Source organism: Anoplopoma fimbria, chromosome 12, assembly GCF_027596085.1.
Source record: "Anoplopoma fimbria isolate UVic2021 breed Golden Eagle Sablefish chromosome 12, Afim_UVic_2022, whole genome shotgun sequence".
NCBI lineage: Eukaryota > Metazoa > Chordata > Actinopteri > Perciformes > Anoplopomatidae > Anoplopoma > Anoplopoma fimbria.
In genome coordinates, this window is record NC_072460.1 from 21,057,475 (window position 1) to 21,077,396 (window position 19,922).

The 19,922-nt window shown below is 41.4% G+C and overlaps 2 protein-coding genes across 9 annotated transcripts in view; one reads left to right on the top strand and one right to left on the bottom strand.

Moving 5' to 3' along the window:
• Positions 1-46: 46 nt before the first annotated feature.
• taf11 (TAF11 RNA polymerase II, TATA box binding protein (TBP)-associated factor) lies at positions 47-2,894 on the bottom strand. The gene is made up of 6 exons (XM_054608363.1): positions 2,600-2,894; positions 2,213-2,421; positions 1,378-1,502; positions 1,183-1,270; positions 992-1,088; positions 47-858 (listed from the first exon to the last, which is right to left on the bottom strand). Exons 2-6 carry the CDS (start codon positions 2,378-2,380, stop codon positions 728-730), a joined length of 609 nt encoding a protein of 202 aa, XP_054464338.1. The 5' UTR covers positions 2,381-2,421; positions 2,600-2,894; the 3' UTR covers positions 47-727.
• A 2,157-nt stretch (positions 2,895-5,051) lies between these two features.
• The window catches only part of LOC129099352 (ankyrin repeat and SAM domain-containing protein 1A-like), a 63,586-nt gene continuing 48,715 nt past the window's right edge, over positions 5,052-19,922 (top strand). For 6 of the 8 annotated variants that reach the window (XM_054608557.1, XM_054608560.1, XM_054608558.1 and 3 more), the window contains exons 1-4: positions 5,052-5,230; positions 17,038-17,118; positions 17,311-17,467; positions 18,348-18,410. In XM_054608557.1, the coding sequence (XP_054464532.1) occupies positions 5,052-5,230; positions 17,038-17,118; positions 17,311-17,467; positions 18,348-18,410 (480 nt within the window). The remainder of the gene's footprint in view (positions 5,231-17,037; positions 17,119-17,310; positions 17,468-18,347; positions 18,411-19,922) is intronic. The other 2 variants (XM_054608563.1, XM_054608564.1) reach the window with 1 other exon arrangement.

Genomic DNA, 19,922 nt, shown 5'->3' on the forward strand with positions numbered 1-19,922 from the left:
ATGTGGGAAATATTTTGAAAGAATAAATGATTAATTGCTGAACACATTTCAGTTGTGCCTTTAAGTTTTAATAGAAAATGCATGTTTCCGTGTTACAAAACAATATCGATAGCATCCATGTTTTTTGTCATAAAATCTACAGCAAGTTATACGTTCAAGTCTCACTCCAATTATTTTAGTAGTGTTATCTAGAAGTTTGTCCAACTTGAATACACATTTCCAAATAAAACTTGAAACATTTTTTATTTAGGTATTGTCAGATAAACTAAATCAACTCTGCGATGGGCTGAATGATTGCAGTCAAATACTCAATAAAGATTTTATAATCAGAAATAGGGTCCAAACATTTTTGGGTCAAACCATTGGAAATACACACACATCAAAAGAAAGTTCAGCAGTTCTTTAAAATAATTGAGGCGAAAGACCAAAACAGTAAAAAAAAACATACTGTATTTACAACCATAATACATGAATATAATTTCACACCATTTGCACTGTATGTTGCATCAAGCATTTACCTTGACAGTTAGAGGTTGATGACCGGTCAGAGAGGACTTCATTTGACAGTTGCCTTCATATAAGAGACCTCTTGATCTTGTCTGAATTGACCATTCTTCGATATTCCAGTCACTGATTTTGCCTCGGGTCCTTCAATTGCTTCCACAAGCTAATGCGCTATTGTTTAAATCCCAGGCACGTCCACCATGCAATATTAAGCAGCGGTGCCTCAGTGAAAGAGAATTTGCTTATACTTGGTGTTGGGGATCTGATCTCGGGTCTTCAGCCTCCTCACTGCTTCCCTCATGTGCTTGGGCTGGAGCGGTGGTGTTTCTCCCCACTTCTCACAAACGTCCAATGCTGTGAGGACAAAGACAAACTATTTAACTACACAATAGTGACATTTAAACAGCAGGGAGAAGTACAAACAACGTTTAGTTTGTTTCAGTTCATTTGATCTGAGCTCACTCTGTTTTGTTTATCTGCCACTCACCTTCCTCAACAATTTCCCCAGCAAAAACCTTGGAAATACCAGACATGGCAATCACCACATTCTGGGACACAGATGATCCTGTTATGGACTGGATCAGCTAGAAACAGAAAGAAAAAAAGACATTAAGCCAATAAAGTAGTTTTGGAGATTAAAAGAAAAAAACTAAATTGTTAGTGTTTAGAAATATTTACCCTCTTGATAGCTGCCTTGGGGAAGGCAGATCGTCTGTACATCTCGTAGCGATTGAGCTGCTCTTCAGAAAAGGATGACACCAAAACTCTGTAAAACAAGGAACAAGCAACAGGAACAGGGGGGTTAGGGTGCTGTTTACTGGGATGAGACCTGAGAGTGTTTTCGGATTAGAAAAGTATGTGAGAAAGTCTTACTGCATCTTTTGTATTTCATCCTCATCAACCTTTTGGCGCTTCTCCTTTTTCTTCTCTGGTTCCACCTTCAGTCTTTTGGATTCGCCAGAGGTTCCTTCTTCTTCATCCTCCCCAGCTGCCATTTCCTTCACAGTTAAGGACAGCATTGTTTACAGCCACTGTAGTTTTTTTGTATTGTCTTTATCACCTAATTGAGACTAATATAAAATTGGTTCTGTGAACCAAAGCTAGTATGTGGGAAATATTTTGAAAGAATAAATGATTAATTGCTGAACACATTTCAGTTGTGCCTTTAAGTTTTAATAGAAAATGCATGTTTCCGTGTTACAAAAAATCTACAGCAAGTTATACGTTCAAGTCTCACTCCAATTATTTTAGTAGTGTTATCTATAAGTTTGTCCAACTTGAATCTAAATGAAAAAGGACTACATATTTTCCAAATACAACTTGAAACATCATTTTTTTTTATTTTAGTATTGTGAGTTAAACTAAATCAATTCTGCGATGGGCTGAATTGATTGCAGTCAAATACTCAATAAAGATTTTATAATCAGAAATAGGACACAAACACCATTGGAAATTTACACACCCCTAAAAAAAAAAAATCTCTAAAATTCACCAGTTCTTTAAAATAATTTTCATGAGATGCCCTTTGTTAATTAATATTAATTAATATTGCCAAGGCAGCATTCACTTAAATGTTCTTGTATGGTTGCTCGTGTTTGGGTTACATCTAACATGTGTGGCTTTTTTGTTAAATTAAAATAACAATGGTTGGGGAGACGTTGGTGTGGTCCATTGGTCTTTAATTAGAGCCCCAAGCTTCAGATCTTACAGATTTCCCCTCCTCTTTGGCCTGATCTTCAGAGGATGCCTGTTTGTTTACATCTGCAGGTCTTGCTGTGGCAGGTTCATCTTCACCGTCCTCTGCTTTAAGATGCTCCTGAGCAGAAGCTGCTCTCTCAGGTGTAGCCTCAGGTTTGATCCGTGCAGGGTCGGCCATAATCACTCAGTCCCTCCAATACCGGCCAACAGCTTCAGACTCTGTAGAAAAATCAACAAGGTAGTTGATTGGCTAACGCTAGCTTAGTTACATGCAGCTACATGAACACCTATAGTCGGCTGTGACGTTTTTGAGCAGAAACACATCAACAAAGAGTTTACAGGTTTATGTTTATAATCACATTTACATACAAATAAGATGGATACAACATGCACTTACCCTCTCTGCAGCTAGGCGTCAACACAACAGCAGCTATAGCAAGCTAACAGATAACGTTAGCTTAGTATTGGATGCTAGTTAGCAAAGGAGGCTAACACATAACATTAGCTTAGTATTGGATGCTAGTTAGCAAAGGAGGCTAACAAATAACGTTAAAGTGGAGAAACTGCACTGTGCTGCAACATTTAATTGAATTTTAAGCAACTTCTTAGTGTTTAATCAACGATAGCACCAGAGTAGTTCTCCGGGGCTGGTTGCTAGCATTTCCGGGGTTTCCGTTTCCGGTTTTGAACAAACTTTATTGACACTAGCGAGAAGACACAAACACACAGAGAGGACTCAAGAGGTCTAAACAGGCTACCAGTAAACACAATGTTTATTGTGTATTTTTTGCATTAACTGTAAGCAAAAAACATAATTATACAGTGTTAATGTTTTATATATTTAAATATAAATTACAAACTGCCAGTTAAATCCCAGTTTAGAGGTTTAGACACTCTTCTCTACTGTTTAGGATGTCACCTGATCAGAGGTTGTGAAATGTTCCCTTTTCTCGAGCACACCTTATGATGACACCATGAAGGAATTTGAGTTGTTTTTCTGGAGCAAAACTGTCATGAATACCAGCATTACTTCCTGGTTATTTGATAGTGTCGCCTAGTTAATAGTTGACACACTTTGTGAATGTTTATTTTGAGTAAATGTTAAATGTCTAAATTGTTATTGACAACTTAAAATGCATTTATGTGACTAGTAACAGTGAATAATTAGGTTTGATAATTTGCTTAAGACTCATATCACAGTTACAGTACCAGTCAAAAATCTTGTCTTCAATATTAATTTACAATGTAAAAATAAGAAAAACCATTGAATGAGAAGGTGTGTCCAGACTTTTGACCGGTACTGTATGTCAAACACTGGTTGGTGTAATTCAGCCTCTCTGCTCATTAACATAATTTATAATATAACCTTATTTAATCATCTACTGTTATTTTCTTAATTTATGTACTTTATTTGAATATTCTTTCTATTTCTTCTGCCCTGTGCCATATGTCACCACACTATTTAGAATATTCTAGACGGAGATACAAAAAAAGACATAAATATATGGTCTTATACAGTACCAGTCAAAAGTTTGGACACCTTCTCATTCAATGTTTTTTTTTTGGTACTGGTACTGTATATATATATATATATATTTTATTTGAACACCCCTTCTCATTCAACTACTTTGAAGAATCTAAAATATAAAACATATTCTGGTTTGTTGAGCATTTGTTTGTTTACCACATAATCCCATATGTGTTCCTTCATAGTTTGGATGTCTTCAATATTAATCTACAATGTAGAAAAAAATAAAAAAATAAAAACCATTGAATGAGAAGGTGTGTCCAGACTTTTGACTGGTACTGTATATATATATATATATATATATATATATATATATATATTATATATATATTATTTTTTTTTTTTTGACTGGTACTGTATATATATATAGGACACACCTTCTCATTTAACTACTACTACTATTCTGGTTTGTTGAGCATTTGTTTGTTTACCACACAATTCCATATGTGTTCCTTCATAGTTTGGATGTCTTCAATATTAATCTACAATGTAGAAAAAAATAAAAAAAAATAAAAACCATTGAATGAGAAGGTGTGTCCAAACCTTTGACTGGTACTGTATTATATATATATATATATATATATATATATATATATTTTATTTATATTTATATACTGGTACTGTATATATATATATATATATATACAGTACCAGTCAAAAGTTTGGACACACCTTCTCATTTAACTACTACCACTATTTTGGTTTGTTGAGCATTTGTTTGTCTTCATAGTTTGGATGTCTTCAATATTAATCTACAATGTAGAAAAAAATAAAAAAAATAAAGAAAAACCATTGAATGAGAAGGTGTATCAAACACTGGATGGTGTAATTCAGCCTCTCTGCTCATTAACATAATTGAGAACGGCGGCCATCTTGCTTATGCCCATCCACTTTATACATGAAGCAGCAAGGGCGGGGGTGCTCGGGGTTGTGTGTGTGTGTGCGTGTGTGCGTGTGCGCGTGTGCATGCGTGTATGTGCGTGTGTGTGAGGCGTTTCGGATTGGAGCCGCAGAGAGAAAGGGCAGCACCGAGGAAGTGACGGACGAGGCTCTGGGGGGACTGGTCAGAGGAAGTTTGCTTGATGGTGGTACCGTGCTGCTCCACGAAACTTTTCCTCCTAGGGACACTGGCTGCACCGGGGACCGGGACGCGGATCCAGCGGGGCGGAGGAGCGTTTGTCTGCACGCCGCACTGAGGAGTCACTCAAGGTTGTGGTAAAAAAAAAAAAACAAAAAAATATATATCTCAGAGGAATCCCCCATTTTTTCCTGCTTCTTTCTTTTTTTTTTTTTTTTTTTTTTTTTTTTTTTGGGATCCACGATGGGGAAGGAGCAGGAACTTCTGGAAGCGGCGCGCACGGGAAACCTGGCCGCGGTGGAGAAGCTTCTCTCCGGGAAGCGACAGTCCGCTGGCACCGGTGGAGGCTCGTCGGGGACCGGTGGAAGCGGCTCCAGCGGCGGGCACGGCGGCTCCTCACACCCGCTCTCCAGTCTGCTCAGGTACGCTCCTCTGGGCGGAGGGGGGAGGATAAGGGAAGCAGAGGCGGATATACAACTGAATGGGAGACAACCAAGCAGTGCAGTCCTTATCTGATCATTTATTGTTATTGTTATTATTAAATACTAATTACACATAACCAGACATAATGCTCATGTTGCATTGCCAAACAAACACAACCTTAAACCAGTGCAGTGCAGAAACAAGAGGCATGCATGCTTCTTTGTTTGCTCCCAGCTCTGGTTAAGCTGTATTGTAATGTGCAACAAAAAAAAAACACCAAAAAAAAGGCCTTGTAAGGTGATGATGCAACTAATCTGAGAGATCTGCAACAAATAAAAAAAAAAGCCACAGTTTCTGTAAAAAAAACTACCAGGGATGCATTATTAATTGCTTACCAGACAGTCTAGACTTGAACACTCACTGGTGAAGGTGGAACAGAAACCCAGTTGTCAGAGACAGGCTCTAATTATTATGAGAGAGTATTATTATTTTATTTTTTTACAGCCCTAAATGTGAAACGCCTGTTATTTAAATTCGTCTGCGTGGGTGTTATTTCTATCTATCAGAGGTCACAGAGGGAAGTCCTGGATGAGGTAGACGTTTGTTGTGGTTTCTCACATCTGTGTTAGATCAACCATGTAAGGTTAGAAAGCGTTGAGGTTTTTTGCCCGTCACCCATGCTTTTTGGCCCAGTTTCCTTCTCCATTAGTAGTTGTGAGTTCTGATTTAGAGATAAGAAAGCAAACTATCCTCAATGCACAAATACAAGCCTTGCCCACATGCCACCTGTGCACACACTGTTTGTTGTTTGAGGCTCACGTGCAAATGCCCCAATTGATTTGGAGTGCTGGTCAAAAAAAAGGACACCTTTCCCTAAAATGTGGCCCTTAGTCCATTTCTTTATGTAAGATTGCATCAAATTCCTCACAGTATTATGAAGAGGGAGCTCGGTAGGCCTTCTATTAGTGAGCCGTCCCTTTAACTTTGTGCAGACGAGAGCTGCTGGCTAATATTAAATAATAGGATGAACTGTTACAGATCTGATAAGGTCTGGGTTTCATTTTGTGCTGCAGATGTTATCTGAGTTATTGGCTTACGACAACAGGATTTTATGAATTACCCTGGGCCGAAACATATTTTTTCTGAAAATGAGGTAGTTTCATAATACATCCATACTGTAGCGGAGACAGCCGTTGTGCTGTGTGCAATATAAGGACTCTCAGAGGAAGGAAATAACTGCTTTGTAGCTGAGAAGAGCCTACTACTTAAGGCTACATGAACTTCTATTGATCCAAAAATAAATATAGCTTGTAGACGTGTCGGATCAAACTTATGCTTGTCAAAAGCCTACAAGTGGCTTCCCCCGCTGCCATATTGTAACGCTGAACACATGCAGGTGAACATCTGCCAATCAAAATATGATATTGGTCCTCTGGGAGTTGCCAGGCACCTTCATGCAAAGAGACAAATGTTACGGCGAAGCCCCGAGGTGATGCATCGCTGTGTTATTTAGTGCAGACTGCACGAGTACTCAAGGTAATTACATTAAAACCCCCTCTAATCGAAAATCCAATTCCGAGATGTCATGCAGTTCGGGGCCGGACTCCATCTCTCCCTCGCAGATCTGTGGGCGGACGGAAGAGACCATTGTGTCATCTGTTCCGACTTGGGCAATCAATGTTTGTCAACGACGGCTCTGGGAAATGATTGGCTAGACTTTGTAGTAAATTAATGAACTGCTGGTGTACAGACGTCAAAAGCCGGTTGCCTGTGGTCACCTGAGTTTACAGAGCAATCTCTTTAGATTATAACAAGTCGCAAGATTAGTGACCAGCCTGGAGGGATTGTTGCTTCTGTGTATGACAGTTGATTTATTTTGCATAATGAAAATGTCAATACGTTTAAGGACATCACAGTGAATTACTGCGGTGGTGCAGGCTTTGGATTGGTGGGCGTGTTTCTTTGATTATTTTTTTTTTTTTGCTTCCCCTTACCAGAATTGCTTTGTAACTTATTCATCATCATACCATTGTTGGAAAGTGTAGGCCTGTAATCCTGTCAGAGGAGGATTTGATCGGTGGGATCTGTCTTTAGAAAATTGTAGCCTTCGTTGGTTTTAATGTCAACAAAGGAATGTGTGTTATTTACACTCCTGCCGCACTCCACTCTAGTGCAAGCGCTTTAATCTCCATTTCTGGAATGAAATATCTTTGTAATTTTAGTTGGTCTGCAGCCAAAATAGTGTAATTGTTGTGTTTTTTGCTTTTATAGTAAGATATTAGGCCTTATGCACATAATCAAGCCAATAACAACGGCCTGTTTATTGTATATATTAAACCACAGGCTATGAATAATGTAACCTAATCAGCTTCACCACTTGTCTTTGAAGGTGTGTTGTGAGTGTTTCCACTAGATTTTTGGCGTTCTTTCTCTGGAATGGGGGCGCATGTCAGGACTTGTGTTGTTTTTGTAACCAGGCAGTTGTACAGCTCCGCTCTGAGGAATGTCGGCTTTCCCAGGAGGCTGCGTCCCAGCGGTTGCCATGGGACGTCCACTGACCCCGGCGTGTTTAACACCGCTGCCGCCCCAAACATTTGTTTCGTGGTGCTCCATTAACGCCTAAATGAATAGGGCGGGGGCTTCCCCTAGTTGGAAGGTCATGGTGAAACCTTCATGGTGCCACTGGTTGATAGAAGTAAACTTGATGAGTTGATACTGTTTGTTGGAATTTTAAGCCACATTAGTATCTACTGTTGCAACGGAATTGCGTTACTAGGCAACAACTTGTGTCCATGTTTACTTCCCGTCGGCTTATGTCGTTCACATGCAAGAAATAAACTAGGACACAATTTGAATGTTTACATGCACAACTGTGAAATGGTCCATATTAGGCCTTGCTGTCGGGCATGCTTTCACTGATTTCCTCCAAACCGTAGTTTTTTTTTTAGGCCCCGTGACCAGTTTTGATCCCAGAGGTCTACAGGAAGAGCTCTTGACTAGCACTTCCTGGACGAGGTTGTCCAAACACAGGCAGCTGCTGTGGTCAGACCCGAGGAAAGACAAGTCCCTGGCAGAGAAAGTGCATGCCCACTGAGGGGAAATTAAACGAGGAATGCATGGAGTTCTGGACAGACACTCTGGAGAGCTTAGCCAGACGAGGGCTCGTCTCCCAGCATCACAGCCGTGTCCTTTGTCCCGCTGACAGAGCGTAGAATGACGGCTTTCATATTCATATCAGTCCCTTAAAGACCATGCTGGGGCTTTTCTGTACTTTTATTTTAGTATCACAAAGAAAATTGAGCTGTCATTTGGATAGAACCGGACCACCTATTTAGAGTGTTGGCTAATACAAGTGGGGCTTTTTTTTTCATTTGGTGATAAAAATCAGCTTTAGATATTCACAAAGGCCTATTGAAATGTTTTTTCTCCGCAACACGTGACGCCTTTCACTAAATGTTAGAGAGGAAAGCATTTCTATCAGTGTAATGACTTGTTTAGCATTTTAAGAGGCTTGGGCACAACTCCAGATTGTTCCATCCCATTACATCCACAATTTCCCAAGAAGACCAATGCTTTCAGATCCCGGTCAGCCGAGAAAATAGCCGCTGCATATATACTGTCCCTTTTCTTCCCTGGAGCTTCTCTGTTATTAGGATCTTTTTTTGTAGAATTCAGTGAGTGTGAAGGTGCACTGTAGGACTCGGGATGGTGCGTCTGCAGATGACAGGCTCTCAGCGGGACTCTGACACCCTCCGTCTTTAGCCGGGTTTCTTTCTAGCTATCAAAGCTCATGCAAACTGTCTCACTGCCCGCTCTGTGTGCAGGCAGACAGCGCTAACAAGGCAGTTTTATTTCACTTTTACAGCACCGGTGAGATGCTCAGATCATTCGTAGGTAGCTAAAAGCTGTGCGAACAGCAGGTCTGGCAGTCACATATCATCCACTGTTGACCTCTGAACTGAAAGAAACTGAAGCTGGTTCCACCCTGGAGGGAGCAGTGGTAGCTGGGAAATCTAACACCAACATGTTAGCATTCCAGGAGCATCTGAGTTCGGGATGCTCTGCGCGTTATGTTTACGGCCCATGTTTGTGTAGTCTGAGGAAGCAGGCAGGAAAGCACTCAGTAGCAGTGATGCATTCCACATATGTGTGTGTGTGTATGTGTGTATGTAGGGTGGGGACTGATTAATACAGTGTCCTTTCCATGAAGTGTGTAACCGTCCTAACTTTAAAGATATGGATAAGAATAGATTTCATCCAAGTGGGTCAGGGGGTTCTTAATTAGTTTGGAGAGGAAATTCTTTCGATGAGTTGTTTGAAATATACAATGTTTTTTCATGGATGCCAACAATCGATGATAATAACTTTGGCCACCAACAGTTCTTAAGATACATTTCTTCTTAAAAACCACTTGCACAGTTTTCACGAAGATTCTGACATTCACCAAAGAGACTCTGCGCGCACACTAACTCTTTACGACTTTTGTTTGGGCCTTTCAGTTTCAGTGTGTGCACACACCCCTGCAGTCTCATGCTCTTTTATGCTGATTGGCGTGGCGTTTTTCTGTGCTAGTTAGGCTCGACTGGCATGTGCTTTCAATTCAAGAGGACAATGGGACTCATCATTATAAGAATGCAGTTTAGGAACACGTCATGAATGTGAAGTACATTTTTCTTAGGTCCTTTCTCAAGTACAATCTAAGAAAGATAATGGTGAATGAGGCCCCTTGTTATCAACGTCCCTTTTCAATATGTAAAGTGCTTAAAAAAACATTTCGGGCTTCTAGTTCTCTTTTTTTATTTATAGTGTCCATTTTGCTGTGCCTCTCAGCGGGACTCTGACACCCTCCGTCTTTAGCCGGGTTTCTTTCTAGCTATCAAAGCTCATGCAAACTGTCTCACTGCCCGCTCTGTGTGCAGGCAGACAGCGCTAACAAGGCAGTTTTATTTCACTTTTACAGCACCGGTGAGATACTCAGATCATTCGTTGGTAGCTAAAAGCTGCGCGAACAGCAGGTCTGGCAGTCACATATCATCCACTATATATATATTGCTTAAGAAAACATTTTTGGGCTTCTAGTTCTCTTTTTTTATTTATAGTGTCCATTTTGCTGTGCCTCCCGTGTTAAAGGAAACAGAAAGTTGCTTCTGTTTGAGCAGGACAGCACCTCAACCACACATTTACTGAGTCACATGTGTGCTTGTTAATGTGAACTCTATTTCACCCTGCTTTCTGTAAGCCTTATGATAACAAATGGACAAATGGGAAAGATAATGCTGCTGAGGTTATGCTGCAATCTCTGTGTGTGTGGTGTTTGAGCCCATTTGTAGGAAAAGGTAACACAAGGACCGGAGACGTCAGCCAACCCCCCCTCCTCCCCCCCAACCCAACCTGTGCAGGCCTACATGTGCGTTAGCTGGCTGTTAGCAACCCCCGACCCAGACGTTTTCATCCTGCTGGCTGGCGTCTTCCTTTCTCTCCCACTCTGCTGCTCTCAGCTTTCTTCTTGCCCACCTGCTGAGCCAACGCCACTCCACTCCACTCCACCTTTTCAGACTTCAAACATGTTGCACTCGGAGCCGAGAGTAATGGCACTGCCCCTCAGTATGTTCAAACAGGAAACAAATTATCGGAGATCCCTTTTGCTTTGATATTTGTGCAAACCGTATAAAAGAGAAATTTAATTTTTCTGGACCGGATAGAACAGCTTGCAGCTTCGAACAGTAACAACTGTAACTGTAACAATAAACAAGGCGTGACATAGAGCAGTCTTATGGTCACAACGACTCAAAAAAGGCTGTGCCAAACTGACTGAATTTTGTGTGAAAACTGAGCAGTATTTGACAAAATCTCCTACCATGCAAACCGGATCAGACGGAAGCTGTTTGCTATTTCCAGAACTGGGTTGTCAGCATAACTGAAAATAACTGCCCATCCGCCCTGCAAGGTTTAAGTTTTAACTGCACATCAGCTTGCTCTTTCGGGCAAAAGGCACCGGGGGGGATGCTGGTGTGAAATTGTGAGATCTGTGTACTTGTGCTATGAGTTTGGTGTGGGGAAAAACAAGACTGTGAGTGAATGTGTTTTCCTTCTTTTCTCGACCCATCTGATTCTCCACCCTGTCTCTTTTCTTCTGTAGTCAGCCTGCCACCAGTGGTTTTTACGCCCAAGCTGTGCACTAAAAGCGAATTGGCAAATGAGCTACCATGTTGTTGTCTCCATTACATTACTTTCCATTATAACAGCAGCTGTTTACTGTAGCACTAAAACAACAACAACAACAACAACAACAACAACAACGTGACATAAAAGACCCCCCCTCCTTATCTCTCTCCACATAGTGTATTGTTTTAACTTTTTCCGTAACCACTGTGTAGCATTACCATCACAGCACACCCTGTTCTCTCCTCTCTGTGTACTGTAAATTAAGCTATCAGCACATTACATCATCGGGGGAATCGGTGTTATTGAGTGAATCTCTGCTGATAGAAATGTGCTTTCTTACGCTGTGAGGGGAGTGTGTAGATGGAGCATTGTTTAATGTATCTCATTTAGCGGCTGGATAGTTAGCTAGCTAATGTTAGCTTGCCAATGCCACCGTGTTTTCATGCTAAAGTTACACTGGTTACAAAAAAATGAGGAGAACAGTGTGTGTTTATTGTCACATATTTATATATAAAATATAATAATTATTTGGTCATTTTTGAGGACTGCCTACCTGGAAAAAAGGAAAAGTGTTTCTTTATCCACTCTACTAGTGTCAATGTTGGTAGGTCTACTACTTTGGTCCAAACTCAAATATCTCAACTATTGGGTGGATAGCCAAGAAAGTTTATCGAGTCTTAAGATGTAAAGTCTGTACACATTGTTTGTATGTAGGGCCACCAGGAGGCTGATATGTTTTGCTATTTCGGGTGAGATCTCCTGACGACAATGGGATGGATCGCCATGGAACCTGGTACATACATCCACGTCCCCCGAGGATGAATTGTTATAACTTTATGATTTACTTTATCAGTCGTTCTACATAACCAAGACCTAACAATCAATGGTCAGAAGCATCAACCACGTGATCAAGAAATTAAGTTTTAATATGAGTCTTAGACTTGTTTGTGCCGTGTCATAGCTTTTTTTCATAGACTTATAGTTTGATGCCTAATTTGTTTCTCTGTGCTGCCCGACAATACAGTATATCCTCTACCCCCCCACCCATCAGGATGAGGGTTCACTACTTTATCACAATCTTGGGTCTTTGATCCCAACATGCCGTCTCGACAGAGATTTTAGCTCATTAAGATTATTCCTGGATGCCTCTGGCAGGTGCCTCCGTCTCACTCTGCTGAGGAGAAGATTCTCAAGTTGGCTGTCTGGTTGGGGGGCATCTGGTTTCACCACCCGCCAGGCAATATGCATAATAATTAAGCCCAGTTTCCCTGACGGTGTCTGGCATGCGCCAGTCACTGCTGGGCTCAGTGCCCTGGGCCAGACTAATCCCCAGTGTTGTCACACCACTAATAGGCTGGAGGACAAATCTGTTTATTTGACACCAGGTTCACATTCACCTGGGTTCTTATTTGCTTAAACCCAAGTTTGAATTCTGCCGTGACTATTCCTTCGCGCTCCATAAATACACATGTAATCATAACTTTTGGTTACACCAGAAATGCTGGTGAGATGTTTAATTGGCGGCTGTGGCACACGAGGTGGAGCGCTTGTCCCGCAACCACAAGGTTGGTGGTTCGAACCCCTCTACAGTCAACATGCCGAGGTGTCCTTGAGCAAGACACCTAACCTGCTTTAATAGCACGCACTGAAATTATTTGCTATGCAATGCAGTGAAACTGGTAGTTCTGGTCTGTCCTGGTCATAAAAGACATGTAACACTTTGTTTTGTTTATTATCGTCGTGAGCATACAACAAAATGAAGTTTGGTATCTATCAGTTACCAGCAGCAAAATATCTAAAAACAAGATAAAAAGATAGATAATATATAGTTGATAGTTTAGTCACTTCATATCAGATCATCAAGGCGAAAGAACAAAACTCCAGCATCTTCTGTTTGTACATTTAATTATTGAGCTCCATAACATCTGGACGTCAGAGTCAAACACAATGGAGATTTACGTTTAAGACCACATATCTTGGAAATGACCATCTTTTTTTCAAATGCCTTCAGTATGTGTGACTAACATCAGCAGACTAATGCAGAGAATACATAAAAAGGAGAGAGAAATGTCATCATCCGTCCTCGTCTGGTACTGGCCGGGCTTTGTACAACACAGAATTAGAGCCCCCCCAGAATCCTTTTTTCGAACATCCAGCTTCATCCCGCTGATATTCCCTCAGGGAAATTAAGGATTAGCTCAGCCTTTCATACAGGAATTCCTCAGTCAGTTCACATGAATGTGCCGCCTCCCAAACCAAATCAACTTTTTCTCTCTCCCATTGCCACGCTATGGGCCCGCTAAGCCCCCGTCCCTCCGTTGGGTTGGTGGTGAGCCGTAGTAAGAGGATGAAGTGGATTGTCGTTTTGGTCGAGCACCACTCTGACTCATGCCCTTGAGTGCCAATGCTGCAAAAATGCTCAGAGGACGTAACACTTGGTCTGCACTTAAAGCTGCAACAATGGGGCAGCTCTGCTCATAGCAAGTTCAAGAACCATGACGGCGAGGGATCGTGATGAGCGGACATCTTCATTCCCTCTGCATGCGGATGAGTCTGATGGCGCTAATTAACACCCATGTCCCAGATTAGAGCTGTAATATCATGGCTATAGAAACCAGATGGTGACATCATGCTGTGGTGTGTGATGCTTTAACCGCTGTTGGCTTTTCTTTTGGTCATGCAGTTGATGTAACGCAATGTTTGTGTTTCTGAGTGGCATTTTTAGAACATCTAGCAATGACACATCTAAATCATGACTGCTGAGGGAACCAATCTGCAAAAAAAAATTGATGACTTTGAATGTCAAAGGGGAATCTTGCAATATGTCTAATGACCCAGCAGAGCTTTATCTTGCATTATTGTTTTTAACGCACAGATTAAATGTCCTCATGTTGTCTCGCGTGACTTGCCAATCAATGCAATAGAATCACAAGATCGTGTTAATTGGATTCCTAAAGCAATTGGCATGCCTTCTTGCATTAATCTGGTAGTCATTCCTGCCCTATGCCCGACATTTGTTACATTCTCTAGTAGTAGTAGCTGCTCTGTTCATGTTTATGTTAATTTGTTTATGGGCTTTTTGCTGTAAGCCGTTACATAACTCTTTATCTGGGACAGCAACTGGAGGTCTGTTTCTGTTTCTTTTTCTCTTTTGATGTGTTCAGCGGCCATGCACAAGGCAGTGTTGCTGTACTCTTAACTCGAAATTTGGTCACTGGTTTTGGGAGGAATGGAGAAGAAGTGTGTAAAGTGTGAGAGCTGTCATAATCGTAGCTCACACATTTACCCCTTCTCTTAACAGAAGTTTATCAATCCCAAGCATTTCCTCCTGCTACATGTTCCCATTCTAGTACAGTGCCTTGCAAAAAAGTATTACCCCCCCTTTTTTTTTGTTTTTCCTATTTTGTTGCATTATAACCTGGAATTAAAATAGATTTTTTTTTTTTTTATTTGTATTTAATGTTATGGATCAACACAAAATGCTCAAAATTGGTGAAGTGAAATGAAAAAGCTTGTTTTCAAAAATGATCAAAAATAAAAAAAACTGAAAAGTGCTGCAAGCATTTATTCTTAAATAAAAAGAATAAGAAAATAAGTTGGGAGACACTTGGCTTTGGGCAAACTCTAAATGTATTTTGCTTTTTTCCCCCCCCCAATCTCTACTATTCCATATTCTTTCCATTTTGTAATAACTGCTTTAAAGGTGCTCTGTAAGATCATGTGACACTTAGAATGCACACAGCTGGACTTCATTAACATAATTATCTGAAGATATGTGGTAGGACCTAATCTTTTTTTAGGAGTTTCTTAGCCAAAGGGGTTGAATACGTATGCATGCACCACTTTTTTAGTTTGTAGGATTTGGTCATTTCACTTAACCAATTTTGACCATTTTGTGTAGCATTTATTTTAAGTCCAAGTTATAATGCAACAAAATATAAAAACGCCAAGGGAGGTAAACCCTTTTGCTAGGCATTGTATTTCCTCCCAGCCCGCTCTGCTTTTTTGATGTCCCCTGTCTTCCTCATGGCTGCCTGTCTTGGTGAGATGAGACTCAGAAGGCTTCCTGTGAGAAATAAACAGCTTAGCTTGTGACTAGCAGAGTGGTGCATCCCTGTGTGTCTGTGCTCTATCAGGCTCATTGTTCTGCAGGCTATAGAGCCCTCCAAGACACTCATTTAATGAGACGGCTCTGACTGTGTAATTGCAGGCTGCTCTGCGAGCTATTATGGGAGATATATTTTAGGTGGGGGCAAAACAACCATTACTGCGACATAAACGAGCCGCGTGTGTGTGTGTTTGTGTGTGTTTGTGTGTGTTTGTGTGTTTGTGTGTGTGTGTGTGTGTGTGTGTGTGTGTGTGTGTGTGTGTGTGTGTGCGTGTGCGTGTGAAGCTAAAGTCACACAGTAGCACTGAAGCCGATATGAGGAGGGTGAGCATCCTGCTGCCACACGGATCAATTCATGTGGTGTCTGTGAGTGTGTTTAACTGCTGGAGCTGATTAGTTGTTTTTTTTCCATCTCTAAAAAGACTTCGCAAATGGCCTCGTTGCTGGTCCTTTTCCTCGTCGAGTTCTCTCAGAAGGCTTTATTCATAGAAATGACTTGCATCAAAATCCAAGTCATAATTCATGAAGCTACCCTAATGTCAAAATCAGTAGGTTGCATTGGTTTTGAGACGGCTTTCTATAATATATCAAAAGTTAAGTGAATATAGTTCGTTTTCTCTCCCATTCATGATTGATTCTCTGTGGGGCCCACTGGTTTTGCTCTCATTCTCTTTCTGTTCGGCGAATGGCTCCGGTCTCAGATATTTGGACCACTCGTACTGGGAATTTCTGCACGTCGCATGTTTTATTTAGGATGTGTTGAGGTCGTTCAGAGAGCCTCGCATCCCAGTCCTGGCACTCCGCCTCAACAGACATCCTTTAGCCTCTTAAATTACCCCCCCCCCCCCCCTCCCTTTAACACCCTCCCCTCCCTTCTATCATCTTTCTCTTTCCTCCTCACCACAGTGCTCTTTGCAAATTAAAAGAAACAAACCAGTCTAAGCTGGCAGCTGAGTTCAGCTCCAGTGAATGAGAGTGCTGGGCTAATGCTACGCTACCTCACACTTTAGCCCCTTTTAATGCTTTAAGGGGCCCTGCTTTGTTTGTTGTTGGTTTGCTTATACTGCATAACAAAAGCCTATTCTTCACCGGGAATTGGCCTAGAATAATCAGGCTGAGTTTGCTTGTTGTTACTGTAAATTAGACCGAATTAGCTCCTAACTGCTGCAAACTGGTGATAGTGTCAGTTTTACTTCCTGGTTTTCTAGTTCGATGCTGCTGCTGCTGGCGTGTGCTTCTCCATTCCTGTCCTCTCATATGCTTTTCTAGAGAGAGAGAGAGAGAGAGAGTGTGTGTGTGTGCATAATGTTCACCCCCACCTGTGTGAAGGTGGGGTTGGGCTGTGATGTGAACTGGCTGCTGCGAGAGGACTGAGATAAGAATCACAACAGAATCAGTCACACCCACGGACTTTACAGAGGGATAGGCTAGTGTTTGTTTGGTGTGTGTGTGTGTGTGTGTGTGTGTGTGTGTGTGTGTGTGTGTGTGTGTGCTGTGTTATGGAAGCCTAACAATCCTTTCTATTCTTAACAGTATCTGGAGAGGCCCCAATGTGAATTGTGTGGACAGCACTGGATACTCCCCCCTCCACCACGCCGCCCTGAACGGACACAGGTAGATCAGTAGATAGATAACACCTCCTTTTTCAGCTCCGCTCTTTACGAATTAAATGAAGTCTGCCCTCACAGACAAAACGTCCCACTGGGGATATAAAGCTATTGATTGGATGTTTGCTTAGGCCCTTGTGTGTGTATTCATTAGTGTGGCTCATGCTCTCTCCGTCTCGTCCCTTTCCTCCGTCGGCAGCGAGGTGGTGGAGACGCTGCTACGAAACGAGGCCTTGACCAACATCGCCGACAACAAGGGCTGCTACCCGCTCCACCTGGCTGCGTGGAAGGGAGACGAGCACATCGTCAAACTGCTCATCCACCAGGGGCCGTCACACCCCCGACTCAACGAGCAGGTCTGACGCTGCATTTGCTCTTCTCTGTTTGTTTGTTTGTTTGTGTGTGTTTTGGTTTTAAAGCCCATTTACCATGCTGATCATATCATGTGAAGTGATGTAACTAAATAGATTTGTTCTCCAATCAGTTTCTCTATATGTGTTCTAGTGTGAGTCTGTGTATGCAGAACATGTATGAGGTTGTCTTTTAAAGCACACTTGTTGACCTTTTTTAAAGTTTAACAATTAGGTTTTTAATGACTTTAGTCTGCAGACATAGGAAGTCGATCATTTCTTCACCTGGTAAGGAGGTCATTTCTAGAAACAAAAATGCCACATGGAGATATTTCTGATTGTAATTCAGGCATGGCATGCTCTATTCTATATTTGAACAAAATGAATGTTAAAAAAGATTGTGACCAGAGTGCATTAACCTGCATCATGAGACTGACTTCTACCGTGACGCTGTGGTATTTGAAGTGCTTTTGACGCCATGCTAGTGTGAGAAGTGCCTGTTTTCCCCTAACCATTTAAACAGTTTTAACCCTTTATGTTTTCATATTTTGGTTGGTTGCTTACTGCACAGACAGCTTCCATACCGGTTCTGTTCTGTCCTGTTTGGGATGAGGAGAAATGACCCACTATGAGCCCCACAAACGTTGCCTGAATCCTTTAGACGTAGCAAAAAAACCAAAATCATCTCGATGGAAAAAGTACATTTGTCTCATTTTGTGTCATTTCTCCCTGCCTGTTCATTACATCTGATTGTTCATTAACTCAACTCTGATTTTTTTCCCCCCTTCTTTATTTAGTTTGACTCATTTGTGATCATCATTCATTCATTCGTTCATTGCTTGTCTCAACCAAATCCATCGGCCTATCTTCTCTTCCTCCCTCCCAGAGCTCTGTAGACCATAAAGAGTTCAAACGCTGTGGGCCCTTTGACCCCTATATTAATGCCAAGGTGTGTACACAGTGCTGCTGAAACAACATCTCTTTTTGAAGTGCTCCCTTTGCTTTACTGCCGTGTTGTCTTGCTGTGCTTTGGTTTGGGTTTGTTGTTGCTGCTGCTGCTGCTGCTTGCGGGGCCACTCTGCTGCAGAGATAACGGGAGGCTTTTAATTCCACCGTCTATCGGTAGATCCCTGTCCTCTGGCTTTCTGCTCATGTTCCCTCGTGACTTTATTGAGATGCTATGTTTAAGATATGTGACGCTGCTTTACAACATGCCTTCTACAACATAGAGTAATCTATTTTTTAGACGTTACTCTACTGTTGAACCAGCCTTTTGTTCAGGGTCAGGCACTAACTAGGCTTTAGACAGAAAGCTGAGTAAATATCTGTCCTCTGAGAGCCACTGTAGGTGATTCATGGGACCAGATGTTTTTCATGGCATCTTGGCATGTTAAAAAATGTACAAATTTGTAATGAAAGCTTGTATAATATGCAGTCTGAAGCAGTACAGTTGTTGGCACCACACAGCCAGCATGTATACTGAGCAAACCACACTATCAATTATGGCGACAACGACCATTATGGTAGTAAAAGAATCAACAACAGAAATGTGACGAATGTGGTAGCTTACAGGAAGGCCTCTGTCCTTTTTTCAATAACTGTGTTGATCATTTACACTACAAAAACAAATTAGTAAACACAAGTTACCTCAATCCAATCTAACCTGTAGCTTCCAAACCCATGTAATATGATACACCTTTGTAAAGCAACGATCTGTTAAGCTTTAACAAACAAACCGCAACTCTGGTCCAGACTAAAATATCTAAAAGAATCATTTTTGTATATGTTCCCCAGAGGATAAATCAAACTGACTTGATGATTCCCTGATTTATTTATTTTTCTTTCTCTAGAGCCACCATGATGATATTTGTCTCTACAGCTATCAGATGGATTGTTGTGACATTTGATTCACACATTCATTTCTCACCTAACCAGCTCAACTACATTGTGTTAAGTTAGTTTGTATGATAGCATGCTTACATGCCAAACTGAGATGGTGAACACAGTAAACATTACTTGCCAAACATTAGCATGTTAGCTTTGTCATTGTGCGCACTTTAGCATGATGACGTTCACATTCAGCTTGAAGCACCCATGAGCCTCAGTGCAACATTACAGAGTTGCTAGCATGGCTGCAGAATCTTGTTAAATAATGAGTAAAATGATTTTAATTATTGAAATCGTTGATTGTTCTGCCGATTGAGAGATTTATTAACAAACTACTCATTTTAACGCCACTGTAGTGGTTCAAAGGTAAATGGAAAACAGGATCGGGCCCTCGTTACGCCTCTGGGAAGACTCTCTTCCTCATTATCTGGAGTACATGCAGTATTCCATCAGGTGTCTCTATATTTCACTGTGAGCACCCTCCTCATTGCATTCAGCCGCCCAGAGAAGCCCCAATCACAGCATGTCTGGAGGAGGAGGATGGCTGTTCAGCAGACACGGCAGAGCTGACGGT

Excerpts from the sequence above, each read along its gene's own strand:
- taf11 (XM_054608363.1), bottom strand. The coding sequence starts at position 2,380 with ATGGCCGACCCTGCACGGATCAAACCTGAGGCTACACCTGAGAGAGCA. Across the intron at positions 1,271-1,377 it reads GATGAAATACAAAAGATGCA|AGTTTTGGTGTCATCCTTTT; the intron begins GTAAGACTTTCT and ends CTTGTTTTACAG. Across the intron at positions 1,089-1,182 it reads CCAAGGCAGCTATCAAGAGG|CTGATCCAGTCCATAACAGG; the intron begins GTAAATATTTCT and ends TTCTGTTTCTAG.